The following is a 20377-nucleotide window of genomic DNA, read 5'->3' on the forward strand; positions in this document are numbered from 1 at the left end:
AATTAACGTGCCCTAAATTAACCCTAATTTTTCTCTAATGCATCTCAGACTCATGTGCAGAGATAATTTTTTAAATCCCAAAGTCAACGTGGCAAGCAATGGTGAGTTAGTGGAAGACTACGTGGTTCAGCCGTTAGCCACATCACTGTTCACACTAACGGAGTTTGTTTATAGGGACTAAAAGTAAGAATTACCAAACTTGGAGGATGAAATGCTATCAAAGTTTCATGCGGGGACTAAAACCAAAATTCAGTGAAACTTCAGAACTAAAAGCATATTTAACCCTTAAAAATATTTTTATTTTATTTATTTATTAAGTCATCTAAAAAACTTATTCACCTTGTTATTTTAAGGTATTAGTTTTGTTTCATTTTCATATTTTTTATAAATTTAATAATACTTTTTATTTTAATTATCATTATATAAAATTGTATCATTAATATGCATTACTACATAAGGAGGTACACTATTTGATAATTTTATTTGTTATTATATTTTAATTAGGCAAGTTTATTCTTTAACAAATATAAAATAATTTATTCACTTAATAAATAAATAAATAATATTTCTTTATTTTAAAATAATTAAATAAATTTTCCCTGTAAAAAGGTTTTACATAAATTTTTAATATTACTTTAACATAATTAAATATATCATTTAAAATATATTATTTAGTACTATTTTCAATTATTTATTTATAAAAATCATAAAAGTATAAAATTCATAAAGTTATATATATTTTAAAAATTATATTATTTTAATGTAATAAAAATATCAATATATGGAAACAAGTGTATTTTACAAGCAAATTAATTAAGGGGATTATCTTCTTAATTACTTTTTTCAGACAAATTTTACCATTTTATCATTTAGATTTTATAATTATCTTTTGAAATTTAGTTAATTATAACAATAAAATTATAAAAATTATTTACTTATGAAATATTTTTATAATTTACTTTAATAATTCATTTTGTATTTCTTTTATCATAATATAAAAATAGACACATATATGAAGGTATATGTATCTACTCGTATATATGATATCTTTTTGATAAAATAATAGATTATTTGAATAATATTCATAATAGCACTATATACGTACAAACATTTAATTTATTTTTAATATATAAAGTACCTATACGAATAAAATTATTAGTTAGTGTAATAAACATACTAAAAATAATATACTTTAAAATTTGTGATAAAATTGGAATGATAAAAGAAAATTGGTTAAACCACTTAGGTTTTTCCAAGTTTGATTCTTGTTTTTTTAGAATTTTTAATTAAGTCGTAAAAAATGTAAATTTGAATCAATTAAGTTTTATAATTAAATTGAATTAACAGAATTAAATTGTTGATCACCTAACATTTTAACGTGGTAAATTTTTAATATGTGACATTTGTATAAGTTTAATCATGAAATTTGATAATATTAAACATTTTAAAATTAGGATTTAGTGGTGGAATTAGGTTTTGTATCTCTTTTAATTGATTCATATATCTTCTACTTTTTTTTTTCTCAATTGATTCGGTTACTAAGGAAAATATTTTGTAAGATAAACTTAAATTTTAAATATTTATGATATTATTAGTTTTGAGTTTAGTAATATTTGATTTGATTATGATAGAAATAAAATAAAGTTTGTTGATATTCTAACGTTAGTTTTTATTATTTGTAGTTGCTTCAAGTCCTATTTACACCTATTTAAAAGTTAACAAAAAGTTGTCGATGTTTATATTAATCAAAGAGAAAAATTATCTGTGTGGGTCTTTTAACATTCTTTACCAAGGTGTTTTTTTTTTTATATTTTTTTTTGTTTTCAATGATTTAATATTATTATTTTTTTTTCTTTTTTGTATTCGGATTTGTATTTAGTGGGAGAGTTCAGCGTGAATTTTGTCTCGTGTCTTTTAAATTGAAATATCAATTTATGTGTTTAGGTGTTGTGATTGCGAAGTTATTTCGTGCTATATTCAGATCCTAAAAATGAACTCTGCATAACTGTGGGCACTGCTAGAGATAATTTGTATAAGTTCCCTTCCTCTGTCCCTGTTAGCATCCTTCTTTATCATCTGAAGACAAGGGGATGCTGGCGGAGTTTCTGGTTCCTTGGAAACATTTTCTGTATTCAGAGTGGCTATGATGCTGTTGCTTATCTCTTATTTTTGATTTTGAAGTTTTGATGTGCATAAATGTGCTTCTTAGTATGTATGTGTAACATCTGGATAAACAATAAATAACAATAAATGAATGTTTGTATTACTAAGGAAACTTTATTTGGTGATATCAACTGTTAGGTCCTAGAGATTAAGTGATAGAAATGTCAGAGAATTATATTTTAGGGTCAGATGAATGAAAAGATTAAGATATGATTTAAATTTGGTTGGTAGAATTAAAATATGAGATAAATTAGATACTAAAGGATAAAAAGATTACAATATGAGAAACCCGCTAAAGGTGAGCCATGGGAGACTTAATATATATAAGCATGTAAGATAAAGAAGAAAAAAAAAATGGAAGATAGGAAGGCAGAGAAGAGACACCCATAGGTATAGGATCTAAGTAACCCTTGCAACCTTAGATTTTCTGCTATAATTGATTTAAATGTTTGTTGAAATTCATGAATGAATGTGTTTAGGGTTCAATTTAGAATTGAAATAAAGTTATGCATAATTAGTGATTCCATAAGAGGATTTTAAAAATGTTCTCTTCTAACTTCTCTGGAAGCTGAAATGCATAAGTTGATTTTACCTTGTCGGAGAAACTCAATTCATTTTACCTTAATTCGTCTCTCCTTCTTATTTTCTTCACTTAGAAGTGTTTACTGAGAAATTTATCTAAATTTCAATGGTTTTATCTTGTTGTCTTAGAATTTAACGTTTGAAGAGATAGTGTCTTGCCCTCAAGAGCAGAATATATAATTTCTTATATGGAACTTAAATAATCAAAACACGAGAAAAAATCTCTCTCTAATTAGTCTTATGTGGAAACTTGTAGAATATTAAGTGGTCGAACTGTAAATTTAGTCTAGTATTTTTATGTTTCTTATTTTACGTATAATCTCAGCTGTATCTAGACTTACACGTAAGTCACGATCTTCCACCATAACATAACTTTTCAAAGAACTACTTGTATGTGAATGAAAATGTTTTTCAATTTTGCCATTTTACTATGAATTTAGACATTAGAATTAACTGAATATTTGTCGCTTTTGGTCCCATTTATCATGCTCAAATGTTCACCATTTTTTGTCTTATAGAAATCTATTCAATGCTATGTGTATGAATTGTTTACCCAGACTTTTAATAGCAGTTTGATCATCAGATCAATTGCATAAGAAACCTTTGGTTACAATTGGTGAATTATCTAATGGTTGGGAATTCTTCTGCAGCTAGTAATAGTGGAAGAAAGTCAGTAATTTCAATGTACTTGAGGAGAATACAATGCAGGAGAGATCGATTGTGGGCTTTGGTGTTGCAGCCATCAAAATACTTCTTTAGGCCAAGATTCTCTGATCATCAATACTTTCAATCTTTGTCCCCAAAGACTGCTGTGGAAGAGTATGGTTCACATGGCAGGATCATCAGAGAACGTCTTTTAGGTTCATATTCATGTAAACATAGTTCTTCTACAATTACTTTTGCTGCTCGGGACAAAAGGCCTAGTTTATGTCATAACAGTACTCAGTTACGTGCCTATAGTTCTGAAAGTGATGGAAGAAATGCAAGTGAGGATAAACAAGAACATGTTAATGATGGAACCAACTTTGATAACAGGCAGAATCAACAAGAGAAGTTTGGGAAAGAGGTTGAGTACTGCAATGCACATGCACGACTTGGAGAACAGGAACAAGAGGAATGGCTTAATAATCAGAGGCTAACTATAGAAAATAAAAGGAGAGAATCACCATTTTTGACAAGGAGGGATAAGTTTAAAAATGAGTTCAGAAGAAGAATTATTCCTTGGGAAAAAATAAATATTTCCTGGGACACATTTCCTTATCATATTCAGTAATTACTATTCTTCCTATTTGTTCTTTTTTTAATTTGGTATCTTCTCTTATATGATTTTTATTGTGTAATTAAATTTTATTTTTGCACCTGCAGTGAAAATACAAAAAATCTTCTTGTGGAATGTGCTGCTTCCCATTTGAGACATAATAAGTGTGCTTCAACTTTTGGTACTCGGCTCTCATCTTCAAGTGGGAGAATATTGCTTGAGAGCATTCCTGGTTTGTCATTTGTTCCTTATTTTGTGTCCTTGTTATTCTATTTAATTTGTAATGTTTATTTTGGATGCCATTTGACTAGCATTTATTGCTCAAAATTTCATTATAATTTTTGCCTTATAGCCAAATGTTGATGTTGTCTTTTTAACTTCAGGCACTGAGCTGTATCGTGAGAGATTGGTTAGAGCTCTTGCACAAGATTTACAAGTTCCTCTTTTAGTGCTCGATAATAGCATCCTTGCTCCTTATGTATGTTCTGGAAGAGTTTAGACACTATATTAGAAGGGGAACCATAAAGAAAATATTTACCTTATTTGAATTGTTATGCAGGACATTGATGATGATTTATCATCGGTCTACGAGTCTGATGATGATAATGCAGAGTCTGGGAAGGAGGGTTCTCTCGAATCAGAGAATGATGATGATAATGAAGTCAGCAATGAAGAAGAGTGGTTTAGCAGTACAGAGGCAAAGTCAGATGCAAGAGACAATGAAGAGGCTAGCAGTACAGAGGCAAAGATTGTTTATGTTTAATTTTTATACTGATAAGTAATAGGAAATCATTGTTTGCATGTGCATAACAAAATAATGAAATAAAGATTTCTAAATTTATATTACTAGATTGAAAAGGAAGGGAAAGTTTATTGTAAGTAAAACTGTTGTTAGTCTTCTCTTTAGAATTATTAGTATATAGGATTATAAATAAACTTTGAAGTTTGAATTCATTCCGTTACCACTGATAGTTCAATGTCTTACCCTTACCCTAAATTTTTGACAGATTGTGGCTGGAGAATCTGAGAGTTCCGAATCCTCCAAGTCTAATTCTAATGATACCAAATCTTCTGATAAGTCTGGATGCCAGCTAAAGAAAGGTAACATGTTCAGCTGGCTGGAACTTCAATCATACACATGAACTTGCTAGATGTGATTTTATCATACATTTTCTACTTGCAAGCAAAACTAAGATGTCAATTTTCCTCATCCTATCTAGGATTATATATTTACTTGTTGTCCATTACTTGCCTTTTTCCTTTATGATGTCTCAAAGTTGAAATTGTGGGCTTTTTGCAATAGAGTGAGAAGAGACTGAATAATATTTACTGTGTATTATCATACATTGCAATGATATGTAATGGGGTAATAAACCTAAATAATTCACCCATATTTATATTAATAATCCTAAATAATGAAACAAACCACAAAATATTAGAGAACATGAAAACTTTGAAAATGTGGATACTAATCCAAATCACACATACATACTGAGAATTTGGGCTTAGAGCCAAATTCAATAATGTGAAACTGGCTCGTAAAGTGATGAAAGTTCAACCTTTTATAAGCTTTTTTAACCCATATTTATAGTTGATATGTAAATAACTCCCTGTCCATGAGGCTGTGGTTAAGGCAACCTCCAAAGATGCTGCAACTTGGGTGGCCTAGGAGTTATCATAATTAAGGTGATTTTCCAATAGTATTGATATTATGAGGTATTCCAACAAATACTCCTCTGAACTTTCAGATTTCCTTTTCTCATGCTTCATCAATCCAGTATCCAGTTTCCCAATAATGAAAAAGAATTTAACTTCAATTAATGGTTGATCAATCCATACAAAACATTAGGAATAGAAACAAACCCTTTATTGAGAAATAGAGATTTAAATGACGATGTAATAGAATTCAAATTACAAAAAAAAATCAAGATTATGATTCATTATCCCATACCCTAGAGATCTATTTACACACTATGGAAGAAAAGACAAATAGAAGAAAGAAAATAGGGGAGATGGAATTCAATGTAGGATTTGATGAATCTGCATTTTGATTTCCCAATACTGAATCACAACGGCCACCAAACGTAGTGTCAAATGGTGCTAAAGAAAGGGAAATTAGATATTCATCCTTTTGGGATATCAAGATTTGAAACAATTCTATAATAGAAGTGAACTTTAGAATGCGTCTTCAAATAGATGCTCTGATCCTAAATGCTTGAAATTCTTGTTTGGTCTCTTAATATGATGGGATTTTGCAGCCCTGTCATTTGTGACAGCCTTTACTTTTTCTCCTTCACATGGCCCTCTTTCTATTTTGATTTTATGTTTTTGATGATATCTTATGCATCCCTTTGTTGTACTTAATCACTTATTAGATATGAAAGTAAATAGAGTCTCAGGTTCTTCATGGTGTTGAGAACTTTTAAAATGTGAATGTAAGCATAACTTAAGCTCACAAAATCGACTCACGTAGTGAGGGTTGCATATACTTACTGGATCATAGACTATTTATCTTGAACATAAGACTGAATATTTGTGTGTGGTTTTTATAGTGGCTTGAGAGTGGGAACAGTCTATATATCTGTGTCCTTTGAGCATCTCTTTTCTTTCTAGCAACTGCTGTGCCCTTTGACTGTATTTGCTCTCTAGTAGCCATTGCACTCTCCAACCAATTTTTTATCAATAGTCGCAACGGTGCCATCCAATATTTTTTGATAATGCTGACTCGTGTGATACACATGCTCCAACTTGAGGGAGTGTCAAAGTTTTACAAAAATGAACTTTAAGCCTAATTCATTCTCACAAAATTGGCTAGTAAGATGAAATTTGCACCTATTTACATTTTATGAATCTGTCTAATCTCTAGTCAATGTGGAATCTGTAACACATTCCATTCATGCCAAAACATATACATATCGAATGTTGGACTAGACATTAATGGATGATCTAATAATGGTGACATGATAAGGCCAATAGGCTTTGGATGACTTTGATACCATCTCAAGTTTATAAAAAAATAAGTTCTCTCTTATTCAGTCTCATTACATACATTTGATATATATACATTAATTGGATAAATTTGGAAATAAGTACTGTATATATATTCTAGGAAACAAATCCATAAGATTTTGGGATTGGTATGTTAGTAATAAAAATTAAAAACAATAGGAATCAATTACAAAACTTCCTAATGTATCTCAACATAAAGATATCTTGTCATTATATACTTTATCTGCTCCAGCAACAATTTGGCTGACTTGTGTTAACGATATCTGCACAGGCTAGTCTTATATGATACGTATGCCCCAACTTTAGAGATATGATTTGATTACATTGAATAGGGAGATATTGGTACGATTTAATAGGGAAATATCTTTCCAAATATTTTCTACTATTAGATCTTTGTCATTATAAATAAGAATGTTCATGTGTGGACTCAACACAGAGAATTTATTACATTACTTCCAGGTTTCTCTCTTCTCAGCAAGGTACTAGAGTGGTACCATCCTCCATGACCTGTTTTCTTTCTAATCTTTTAAACAAGAGCCTTCTATTTGGGTTAAAAGTTTTTACACTGTATTTGTTACTTTTGTTATCTGACCTCACCTTGAGGGATGAGACTTTGTAGTTGCTGTTATTGTTGTTTTATGTTGCAAATTTGTTGTCGGGAAAGATAATTTATATGTTTGTTGTTCTTGTGATATCGAATGAATTTAAGATTTAGCAAACTATTAATAACTTACCCTTCTAAGCTAGTTTATTTGCTTCCAATTTTCAACTATTTCAAGCATTAACGTAAATATCTACATTACTGCAACATTACATTTTGTAGGTGACCGTGTGAGGTACACTGGGCCATCTGTTCAAGTTACAGACGAGGATAGGTAATAAAATGATTTCCCCCTTTTTCGCCTATGTAGGCCATCATCTCCTACAAAATTACAGTTTTTTTTGGCTAAACATTCATTTAATTTATTGAATAAAGCATGCCTAATAAATTTGGAGCTAAGTACATCAAGTTGCTTACACTTGTTACCATGACTGCTAACGTGACTGATTCTGATAAAACGCTTTGGAAGATTTTCCTCGTTTGCACAACTCAGCTACATAAAATATGTAATCTTGTTAATGTAGACACTTGCACACAAGAGAACTGCATAGATGATACACTGACAGTCTCATAGGTGACGCTTTCAAGGGTTACTCCTGACCACTTTGGACTTTGTTTTCGAGTCTGAAGCTGAGAAATTTATGTGATTCTTAATTAGATTGTTGTGTAAAAACACAAGAAAGAATCTTCATTCTTTAATAAGATGCTAAATATTGCAGAAATAATGACAGTTAGTATTTGCAAGACGTTGAAATGATTATTATATGTGTGTGATTTTCATGCTTGTGGCTCCTGGTAACATGTGGTTAGAACAGTGGTGCTATTGGTAATTGTAGAGGAAGTGGTGACACCGCACCTGTGTGATTGGAATTCGTAAACCTGAGGAGTATAGTGTGAAAAGGGAAACAGCTTTCCACAGATTTTCATATACTGATTTCTTTCCTATACAACGGTTTAGTCACATGAATATTGTATTTCTATATCTTGAACTAATGATTCACCGAAGTCTTTCAAGGAACTGAAAATAGAAGTTCTAAAAATGATAATCTGATTTTCGAGCAGACAAGTATTTTATATTTGTCTATATCAAATTGGAGAAGTAAGTGTTTTTCAGTGGATATCTTTGCTCTTGTCCATTTATCTTGTGATGGAATTAATGAATTATATATGCCAATGCTTGTGAGCGTTTATATTATTATACCATTTTTTTTTCTTTTAAATAGTATTCCATTTTTTTTATAATAATAAGTTCCAAGACTTTCCACTTAAGTGTGTTTGATGCTACTTGCAAGTGCTTGGTTAGTGGGTGTGAGCGAGTTATATAATTTTATACTTACGTACTTTAGGAGTTTGTGTAATATGTAGTTTGGTCTGTCTGATTTTCCTTTGAATTTGGAGATATCTGTCTGCTGTTGATATCTTTTTGTAGAAAAATCTAGTTCTACGTAGACTAGTGATATGATTAAAATAGAGTATATTAATGAGGGTACAAATCTCATTTTAAAAGTTGGTTTTTCAGATTGAGTTAAGCTTAAACCTAACCTACTATTCCTAGACCTTATGTGATCAAATGTGAGAACATAATGAGAGTTCCTTAGTGAAACAAAACACTGAATAGGGAATGATGTGCACATGGTCTAGGAATAATTGAATATATTTGTATTAATTGGGATCTTGTTAACTGAAGAGCAATGCATTGGTCTTTTCGCCACACCTTTTTGTAGGTTTTAGGAGAAGGAAGGACGGTAAGGTGTTGTGTGTTATGCTCTCAGGGAGGGTATGTAGCATATTAGGTTTGAGTCCGATGCAAGTTCACCTATAAATTTTCTTTGGATAGGATAGTTTTCCGGTCTTCTTTGTGGACATGCAAAGGGAATTATTTCTCTTTTAGGTTCACTTTTTATTCCTATTTTTCTATGTTTCTTCTGCGTGGGAGGATTCCTGATTGTCTTATTTGTCTTGTGTTTTATAATCATTATCACAACTCGTAAACAATAACAAAACTAATAAATTTTTCAAAAACTTTTATGTTGTGTAATATCACGACGGGGTGTTTGATTATTCATTTTTTTTATTTCTGTATTAGGGAAAAATGTGTAATCAATTTCTTACCCTTGCACTTGACGTGTATTTTTGACCATGCAATAATGGGAAAAAATTAACCTGATTTTTGTAAATTTGCATTCTTTTCATGAAGTTCAGATGCGTTGGCTTGCTATTTTACGTGTTTCTTTTTGAGGATTTCTTATCCCCTTGTTTGTTTCCTTCACCTCTATCTTTATAAATTATTTTTTTATAAAAAGAATAAAAAGTTCAAAATATGAAATATGTTGAAAAACTTAAGGATGTATTGTTACTTTCTTTGTACATTTGCAAAATCTCAATATTCATAATCTTTTTTATCTTCAATTCAGTGTGGCTGGCTAGTCCTCTAATATATTTTTTTTAAGGGCTAAATTATGTATTTGGTCCCTCTATATATTGCAATTTACCTATTTGGTCTCAAAAAAATTTCCATTCCTATGTACTTCTTTTGATAGGCTCCTTTTTTTTTGTCCATAAAAGGCCAGCACGACTCTTAAAAATTAGGGACCAAATGAGACACTTTTGATATTTAGAGGGACCAGATGAAAAGCTTGTGATATTATAAACCAAAAAGTAAGCAAAAAACAGTACTTGAAAGACAAAAGTAACAGAAGGCTAACAAAAGATCTGCATGGACAATGGAAAAACATTAAAAGGACCTTGGATACTCTGGGGTGTAAAACATATAATTTACCCTGTTTTCTGAATGAATTTCGTATTGTCCTTTCCAGGGCATTGACTTTGGTGTGTGATATTGATGTGTACAGTTAATAGTTGGGATGTCAACGATTCATTTTTCTGCCATTCATGATGTGCTTAAAGTTGTGACTTGGTTTTTCTTTAATATCATTCTTCACGATATTTTTGGTAATTTGATATACAGAACATATTAATATTAAGTGCAAGTGAGATTTTCAAAAAGTGTTTGTTGCTTTCACGTCCTTATTTGTTTTCCAATTTTAACCTATTCAGATATATTGCAGACCTTTAACTAATGGTCAGAGAGGAGAGGTATATGAGGTCAATGGCGTTCGAGTTGCAGTCATCTGGGATATTAATGAAGACAAGGTCAACGAGGGTGAGGTGGAGAACCCCAGTGATGATCATACCAAACCCCCGATTTATTGGATTCATGGTAAATTTTTCTTATTCAAAATGTAGAAAAAATGTTAGCTTCTAAGCTATCTTATTCAAAGTGACCTTGATCCTTTTTCAAATATAAATGGCTTGGATTTGATGATTATGTTTTTTATACTTATCAGAGGTTGAGTAGTAGCTTATCTCCTTGGACTTAAAACACTTTTTTTATTTGCAAACAGTTAAGGACATTGAGAATGATCTTGATGCTCAATCACAGGATTGCTACATTGCTGTGGAGGCTTTGTGTGAGGTATCTAGCGTTTTTCAATTTTTTAAATCTCACAATAAGATAAACAAAATGTTGTTTTACTTATGGGTGGGTCTGATTATTTCTTTTGCAGGTTTTGCGTAGAAAACAGCCTCTTATTGTCTATTTTCCTGACAGTTCACATTGGTTACATAAATCAGTTCCTAAGTCAAACAAAAATGAGTTTTTTCATAAGGTTGAGGAGATGTTTGACCAGTTATCTGGTCCTATAATATTGATTTGTGGGCAAAATAAAGTTCAGTCAGAATCAAATGAGAAAGAACAATTTGTAAGCTTCAATTGTTATTCTTTGTCATGACTAAAATGCATTTACTTTTTCACTTTGCTACTATTTACATTTTATGCACTTTTCCCTTGATCACATGTGATGTTTCTGACAGACAATGATACTACGATACCTTGGACGTGTGGCTAAGTTGGTAATGCTCTTTATTTTTCTACAAGTCTTTGCATTCTGTTAAACATTCTATCGTTAACCTGTGATTTCAAATTATGCTGCTTTCAACTCACTAATTCGTTTCTTTTTGTATCCCAATGAATTATATTATATTGATAAATGTAATACTGAATTGCTTTTCTATCAAATAATAGCTTTGAAGAGTTCTGATAATTTATTCTTTGTATGCATATTTTGTTAACTTTGTTGAGATACTCAAGGTTCGGATTGAGTCTCTTGTAGTAGATTGTCTAATGATCTAGATGGTAAATTTTAGAATTTCGTTGGGATGTTTATAACATCTTGGATGCCATAACATTGCTTTCATGTTCATGTTCATGTTAGTTTGACTTTCCTTCTGTCATAGTATTTTGTTTTCCATATCTTTAGTATTCTATTTATGAAATTTTAGATCTTATGGGAACTTTTATCAGTATTGTGTGATTGATGTTTTAGCATACATCGGCTTGGGTCCTTCCCCTTGCCATTTTATTCCTGTAACAGATATATACACGATTTTTACCATTCCTATTTACAACGTTCAAGTTATTGCAAATCAATAAGTTCATGTTCATGATTTTGTTTCATTATTATATATATGATGAGAGACCAGAGAGCCATTTCAGCTAGATATATTATGATTCTTCTGTCGCTATATGCTAGCATTTTAGATATTACCTTTTCTGTTTCAATTTTCTTGTAAGATTCATTATGACCAATTATATAAAGACTGAGTCCAGTTGTAATCTGTCCTGGTGTATGATTTATAATCTGTTGTGTTGAGCATGGATGCTGAAACAAAAGAGGGCAGTGTACTTGGGCATTGTGGAAAGAATCAAATGATTTTATGTGGTCCTAACCCATCATTGAACTCTTATTGATAACATTGCAGCCTCTTTCTCTGAAGCGTTGGGCTGAGCAAATTAAAGGGGACATGACATCAGAAGATGACGAAATTAGCAAGTTCTTTTCTAATGTTCTGAGTATACATCCAGCCGAGGTAATTGTTTGGCATATGCATCCACTTATGGTAATCATGATGGTTGATGAAAACTCACCTAGATATACGTTTTGTTTACACTACTATGAAGTACAACTACAGGGATTCTCACACTTGTTAAATACCTCACTTATTATGAAGATGAAGCATTTGATGTTTTAATTAAACATCTCAATACACTGCCCATCACTACAACAATAATGAACAAGAACATTAATTGCCAACATACAAGTCCCTAAAGTTTTTTTAATTCATTACCAGTCAGATGTATGTTAGGAACCCGATCATAATGGAAAAGTGGCTTGTGCATGCTTTGTACACTAATATTTTTATAATTCTTTAATATATTTTCCCCCATCTTTTCTTCATTGGCTAAGTAAAACTGGATGTTCTTATTGGGGGACATTTCTGCTATGGATCCCCCATACCGACCCTCTCCCTCTACTTATAAGAATTAGTAATATACATTTTTCAAAATACATTGGAAATCTTGTAGTTCTTCATGAAGACTAAAGCAGAAATGTCATCTTGGTTTCACTGTTGTTGATTGGTTACATGGATCTCTTAAGGCTTCTGTTGATGGATTATAAAGCACCTAACTTTATATTAGTAGTTTGGTTATTAATTTGCTTTATGTTCTGAAATATATTATTTACTTTTTGATGTCATTTTTTCATCTGTAATTCTGTATGACATTTTGCAGGATGAGAATCAGCTGACAACATTCAAGAAACAACTTGAAGAAGATAAAAAAATCGTGACTTCACGTAGTAATTTGAGTATACTACGGAAGGTAATTCTCTGGTTTCTGAAGCATTTATTGTTACCCTATTAATGATTGATCATTTGTGATCCATATATACGGTATCAAATCGAGATTCAGACCATGGGATTGCAAAGCTAATTTTTTAATCATGAATCACAATTTATATAGAATCATAAGACTTAGAGAGAATTAAAAACAACTTCAGAGTATTATATACAGTGTTCAATGTAATATCTAAGCTAGATAAAGATAAAAACGACTTATCCACAAGTGTCATAAAGCAAAGTTATTATTTATTTGAGCTTGCAAATAATGGAATCTGCACATTTAAATAGTCAAATAAAGGGCATGTATTACATAAATCAGTGTCAAATAAAAGTAGTGATGCATTTTACACCATCAATGTCAATAATTTATAACTGAATTTTCATATTGCAGGTTCTCGAAGAACATCAGCTATCATGCATTGACCTTTTACATTTAAATACTGATGGCATCGTTTTGACAAAGCTCGGTAAGTTCCACTCATGCTCTTATTTGTTCTAATTTTTTCTTCAACCATTTTATTTGTATCTTGCCTTCACCCTTGTGTCTTTCCCATTTTGGATTGACTTGATTTGTGTCATCCATGTTGTCTTTCCTTTTTGGAACACAAATCTGAAATTGAGTAATAATCATAGATTTTCAATTCGGAAACTACTTTGATTCGAGGAAACCAACCAATTAAATTTACCATCATTGAAATATAATGTGTTAACATGTCATGGTATGCATCATGTGTTTTTGTTTTCAGAAGCAGAAAAAGTAGTAGGCTGGGCAAAAAATCACTACTTGTCGTCATGCTTGANTCCTTCTGTTAAAGGAGAAAGATTGTNNCTACCTCGTGAAAGGTATACATATAAATCCTTTTTTTCTATAATATATGATTGTGTAGAATTTTAAGTTTCACTTGTTCTTTTTTGTGAAGTCTTGAAATTGCAGTCTCAAGATTGACAAGCCAGGAAACAATGTCACGGGAGTCTTCTCAGAGCCTCAAGGTATGTGGTTTTTGTAGTATTATTCAAAGTGATATTTGTTGATAACTAAAATATTACTATATGCATGTGATAAATATTGTACTTTGGACAATGTTGTATAGCACTGTACTAATGGCTTAGTGCACTTAAGATATAAACTCGCACCCACAAAGGGTACATTTTCCCAAACATTTACATCTTAATTTAAATTCAGGGCATGTTTCGTCTTATGTTGATTTTGTTTATATGTATATTGTAACAGAACCTTGCAAAGGATGAGTATGAGAGCAATTTCATTTCATCTGTAGTACCTCCTGGTGAAATAGGGGTGAAGTTTGATGACGTAGGTGCTCTTGAAGATGTGAAAAAGGCACTTCATGAACTCGTAATTCTTCCAATGAGAAGGCCAGAGCTTTTCTCTCGAGGAAATCTTTTACGGGTAATTATTGTGTATTTTTGTTTATATTCTCACTGTAGCCAAATTAATTTTGTTCACTTATTTGTGTTAAACTAATTTGAAGAAACATTTTACAGCCCTGTAAAGGAATATTACTTTTTGGTCCTCCTGGCACTGGTAAGACCCTTCTGGCGAAGGCACTTGCAACTGAAGCTGGTGCAAATTTTATTAACATAACTTGTTCGACCCTTACTTCAAAGGTAGTTTTGGTTCCGGCCATTTTCCCCGTTTTAGTTGTTTGTCTGAAAATTTATATGCATTTAGCTTGCTCCCTATTTATGATATCCTTGACCGCAAAGAGGGTGAAAGGAAACAATTACAATGATATCAATCAAATATTCCGACACAACTTTGACCTTTATCTTATAAACTATCCACAATTTGTATTAATCTTAAATATCTCTCCAAATGTTAAAAAAAAAAATTATCTTAGAGGGAGTTTTGGACTTCCAAATAGATTTGTGTAGAAGAAATAACTAATAGCCAAGAATAGGTTAGAACAGAACATGCAAGAAAGAACATGCAAGAAAACACACCAAGGGATTCTGAAGTGCAAGAGCTGTGAATTGGATGATAGATAAACAGAAAGGTAAATAGTAGGTTTATTACAACAAGTATTGTCATTTTGTTTTTAGTACAATAAGGAAAAAAAAAAACTACAGTCTTTGTACAACAACTTTAACTTTGTTGGTTTTTCTTTGAACTTAGTAACCTTGAAGGAATCACGAAGGATTTTAAATTTACCTTTTAGTCTCAGTCCTAGTTCTAATCCGTAGACTATTTTTTATTCTCCTTTTGTCCCTATGAGTTTAGATGGTAGTAAATAAAAGTGATTAGAAGAAGTTATATGTATGCAAACTAAAAGAGATTGAAATGGTATATGTAGAGACTAAAATTTATGATTTTTCAAGTTTAGGGACCAAAAGATAAAGTTTGTACAACTATAGGGACTAAGTGTGTAATTAAACATTTTTCTGAAATCAAGTTCCTTTGAAGTTTCTTTTGCATTTATTTTATGTAAATTGTTTCAGTTATTTGAAGGTATATTAGCTTCTCCATGTGATATCTTATACATATATTTGTTTTTTTTTTTCCTAACAGTGGTTTGGAGAAGATGAAAAACTAACCAAAGCGCTTTTCTCATTTGCCAGCAAACTTGCTCCTGTCATTATATTTATTGATGAAGTGAGTGTTTGAACGCATAACCTCTCATTATATTGCTTTTTAAAACTTTCATCGTATTCTATAAAATAATGTATTTTTTCTGGTACATTGAATAGTGTTTGCTTTTTCTTAAATAATTTGATTTTTTGGTTATGTATTGATTTTTTCAATGTAACTGAAAATAGTTGCAATCTAAATAGTTCAATAACAATTTAGAGTGGACTTTTTATCGTGTCTCTTCTTTGACATGTCTGTGCTCTTAAAATTGATTAGTTAAATTGGAAATAGTTACACACAAATTTGCACTTCTCACATTTAAAAGATTACTCAATGCATAAGAGAATCTAGATATTTTCTGTACCATCTTCATGCCTTGAATTGAATGTTTCNTGACTACGAAATTCAGATTGCAGTCTTNTATGATTTATTTTGTTGTCGTGGTTTTTTCTTCCAAAAAGGCTGAAGTGTAAAAATATGCTTCGGGATTTTTAAATTCTTTATTACTCCTTTTTATTCAATGCGAAACATGTTTCTACTTTCCAGGAATGTGCCTCAAAAGTAATGTCATATAGTTTATACGTTATTAATGCACCCTCAAATCTATCTTTATCACTTGGTTTATGACTTGAATCTGTATTGTATAGGTTGACAGTTTGCTTGGTGCTAGAGGTGGTGCTTCTGAGCATGAGGCCACCAGAAGAATGAGGAATGAATTCATGGCAGCCTGGGATGGATTGAGGTCAAAAGAACACCAACGAATCCTTATTCTTGGTGCAACAAACCGGCCATTTGATCTTGATGATGCTGTTATTCGTCGTTTACCAAGAAGGTAAAACTATATGATTTCTCTTTGAAAGCTAGATTTACGGCTGAAGGGTCATATCCAGTGTCACATTTTTAAATTATGATTGTCTAATTTTGTGTCTGATTTTCATTTAGTTTTAGTTTTTATCCTTGTTTGTGCTTGTGCTACAGCTCTCAATACCTTTTTAAGTGGATATGGGATTAGTTGTTAGGATCTGGAGGAAGTTAACACTATTTTGTGGTCACTCTTATATCCCTTACTACTATGCTATATCATCGAATGGTATCAACAAAAGTCAAGTCAACTATCTGGGAAAAAAGCTTAAGCTTGAGTTATATTGGGGCCAAACTCGTAATAATGCCACTAATTTTGTTAAACATTTATACTTCAATAAATACCTTGATGTAGTTGTGTACAAGTTTATTTAAATTCATAATCAAGATTACAATACAGAAATGGTTTGATAACTGCAGGAAATTATAATTTTTTTTATAACTAGAATTTTTGTTGGCATTATTTTGTTCAGGATATATGTTGATTTACCCAATGCTGAAAATCGGTTGAAGATTTTAAGCATCTTTCTAGCACAAGAAAATTTGGATTCTGAATTTCAGTTAGACAAACTTGCTAACTTGACTGATGGATACTCGGGAAGCGATTTGAAGGTAAACATTGTTAAGTACAACTGAGTTAAAGCTACATGTTAGGCACCACTATGTTTGTACCACTCTAGGGAAGTGAGGTATCTAAAGGAAATTAAGAGAGTTGGTTGAGACTGCTACCTTATTTACCATCTCTCAAATTCCTTTTGCAACTAGCGTAGTCGGCCTAACATTATAATAATTGGCACACTTTCTTAAGCTGCAATATTTTCTATCTAAGAATTTCAATGCATGTATCTCTAACGCCACTTCATGCTTACATTTGCAGAACCTCTGCATTGCTGCAGCGTATAGACCTGTTCAAGAGCTCTTAGAGAATGAAAAGAAGGTATGTAGATCATAAATTTGAAACTAGCTCATATTTTTTCATAGCAATTTTGCACTATCTTGTTAGGATATTTATCCTATTTATCATCGTTATATTGTGTCAAGGGTTACTCATTATATTGTGTCTAGGGTTACTCTATTTATCATGATTATTTTGTGTCTAGAGTTATCTTATTTATCATGATTATATTGTGTCTAGGGTTACTCTAATTATCGTGTACTCTTGTATCAATTTATTCTTATAAATATTATGAAAGAAATCAATAAAACCCTCTAGAATTATTTTACAGTTTAATTCTCAAGTTGGTATTTAGAGTTATGGTTATGGTTAGAGTGTATCCTAGCGATATTTGTTGTTTGTTGGGCATGTCGTTCCACATGCTATCGGGCCGTTATCGGACCACCCATTAATGTCTAGTTTTACGCTCGAGATGATATTGCGTGAGGAGGTGTGTTGGAAGCCTCACATCAACTAGAGATAAGGTCAATTTATAATATATTTGGGTGCAAACCTCACTTTACAAGCCGGTTTTGTGGGGTTGAGTTAGGCTTAAAGTCCACTTCTTAACATATCCTTTTTAAAAGTTGGACGAGTATAAAATGCAAATTTGTTGTTCCCGTGATCTAATAATGATCTAATGCAAAAATTTCATATATTGCAACTTTGTTCAGCAGATATGTAATGATGTGAAAACTAAAATCTCCAGGAAAATATTTTATTAAATTTTGTTATATATTTATTTATCAAGCTTTTGATAACGCCTGCTGTATTTTTAGCTACATATCACCAAAGAAGTTTCTATTTATCAAGCTGGATCAGTAAAGTTGGTTGATCCCCTTTTTACTTTTTGGATAAGGCAATGACTCTAATATCGGGTTAATTTTTGAGTAAGTTACAAGTTTAGTTGTCAACGGACAATAGTGGTAACTTCAGAATCTGCAAAGTAGTATTTTTCTATCGTAATGTTATTATCTACGTTGATATTATCTATTGGTTGCAAATCTGCAAGTCAATGCTTCTTATATATGTACTTTGATAATTACTAGAAAATATAATTTTCAAATTGATCTCTGATATGGATTCTCTTTTTACCTGCTGACATCATTATGAAAAGTTCAATTGTTAGATGCATTTGCTTACCCGCTTACAGAGTATCTCCTTTGGTTTGCACAGAAAGCCAGTAATGATGGTACAGCTTCAATACTAAGACCTCTCAATTTGGATGATTTTGTTCAGTCAAAAACCAAGGTATATAATATTCTATTTGTTCATTTGAATTGTGATGTTTTGTTAGACAATTAAAAGTGTATGTGAGGAGTAATAAAAGGAGAGAAAGTTAGTGGCGAGAAGAGGGGAAATCTGTTAGAGGAGAGATGGTTAGTTTGTTAGAAGAGAGAGAGGGAATATAAATAACAAACAGAGTAGAGAGAGGGGATAAGAGAATATTTTGGGAATTGAGACTGGACCTCTTGGTCAGTGGAGGAAGGGAGGCTTTCTTTGGAGAGACACTGATACTTGTATTTTCTTTTCTACTCATTACAGAGGAAATAGAAATACAGATTCATACATATTTCTATATACTTTCTTACTGTTGAGTGTGTGTGAGTATAGAGCTGCTGTTCACTTCCTTGAATAAAGGAAGCTAACATGTTTATACGGGATGTTCAAGTACTCTCAATGTGTATTAGTAGACTAGTTTTATTTGTATTTACTGTTTTAGTCGAAATTTTTTAAGAATTACAAATATTTGTGGGTCCACTACGTAATTAATCAACTTCTTTCTTAATTTCATAGATTATATTAAGTTTAACCGTCAATAAAGTTCTAGAAGTGTGTTGTAATGACATTTTTCTTGTTTGAAGCTATTTTTGTCTGTCTTTGAGGTGCAATTAGTTTTAAAATGTTAAATGTGTAGGTGGGTCCATCAGTTGCGCATGATGTAACAAGCATGACTGAGTTGAGGAAGTGGAATGAAATGTTTGGAGAAGGTGGTAACAGGACAAAATCACCATTTGGATTTGGGAGCTAATTTTGACACTTTCATCTCTAACATATCACCAATGCTTTTGAGCAAAGCATTAGATAGATTCATCTTTTATACTTTTCAAAGGGCCTCTGCATTCCCATCACTTGCCAAATTATTCATACGGCTGTGTTTCAAGTTCTCCATTTTGAGCTGACTTGAGTATTCAGTTAAATGCGTTGTAATGAAATGTAGGTAGCCTCTAATTTTGTCTAGGGAATGTGCAATCTTATGCTTATCAACAGGTGTAATTTCCCCAATTATATATATTTATTTTTTGGCAGTGTTTATTTATTAATAATCATATTGGCTCGTTTATTTCCAGTTTCATTGAAAACGACATGCTATGCACCAATGCATATGGATTTCAATGCTTTAACGAGTAATTTCTCTATCGAAATTTTAGTTATATGTTAAAATGATAATTTAAATAAAGGGGCATCTTGGTTTGATACAACATGATTCTATCAAGTCTTTCTGATTTATGTTAAACAAAAAACATTGAAATTGTTCGGTTTATCCAGGGATCTAGTTGTATTCCAGATATAACGAAATATCTGAAAATAGTATATTATTGTTGTCTAGAAATAGAAGTTGGTCCTAGGTCATAATTG

The 20377-nt window shown here is 31.5% G+C and overlaps 1 protein-coding gene across 4 annotated transcripts; it reads left to right on the forward strand.

Moving 5' to 3' along the window:
* Positions 1-1872: 1872 nt before the first annotated feature.
* On the forward strand, positions 1873-20064 carry LOC106759368. 4 transcript variants are annotated; one of them, XM_022779585.1, is made up of 24 exons: positions 1873-2553; positions 3396-4014; positions 4111-4235; positions 4387-4481; positions 4563-4745; positions 5011-5104; positions 7836-7887; positions 10682-10833; positions 11018-11088; positions 11180-11374; positions 11487-11525; positions 12435-12542; positions 13246-13335; positions 13747-13822; positions 14102-14198; positions 14276-14345; positions 14587-14763; positions 14859-14981; positions 15883-15966; positions 16590-16774; positions 17277-17415; positions 17681-17740; positions 18914-18988; positions 19656-20064. In XM_022779585.1, the coding sequence occupies exons 2-24, from the start codon at positions 3428-3430 to the stop codon at positions 19767-19769; spliced, it is 2991 nt and encodes a 996-aa protein (XP_022635306.1). In that variant the 5' UTR covers positions 1873-2553; positions 3396-3427; the 3' UTR covers positions 19770-20064. The 4 variants fall into 4 exon arrangements, with proteins under 4 accessions (XP_022635306.1, XP_014498000.1, XP_014498001.1 ...); XM_014642514.2 differs by having other exon boundaries at positions 1873-2212; XM_014642515.2 differs by having other exon boundaries at positions 1873-2030.
* Positions 20065-20377: the final 313 nt, after the last annotated feature.

Source organism: Vigna radiata, chromosome 4 (genome assembly GCF_000741045.1).
Source record: "Vigna radiata var. radiata cultivar VC1973A chromosome 4, Vradiata_ver6, whole genome shotgun sequence".
NCBI classification, from domain to species: domain Eukaryota; kingdom Viridiplantae; phylum Streptophyta; class Magnoliopsida; order Fabales; family Fabaceae; genus Vigna; species Vigna radiata.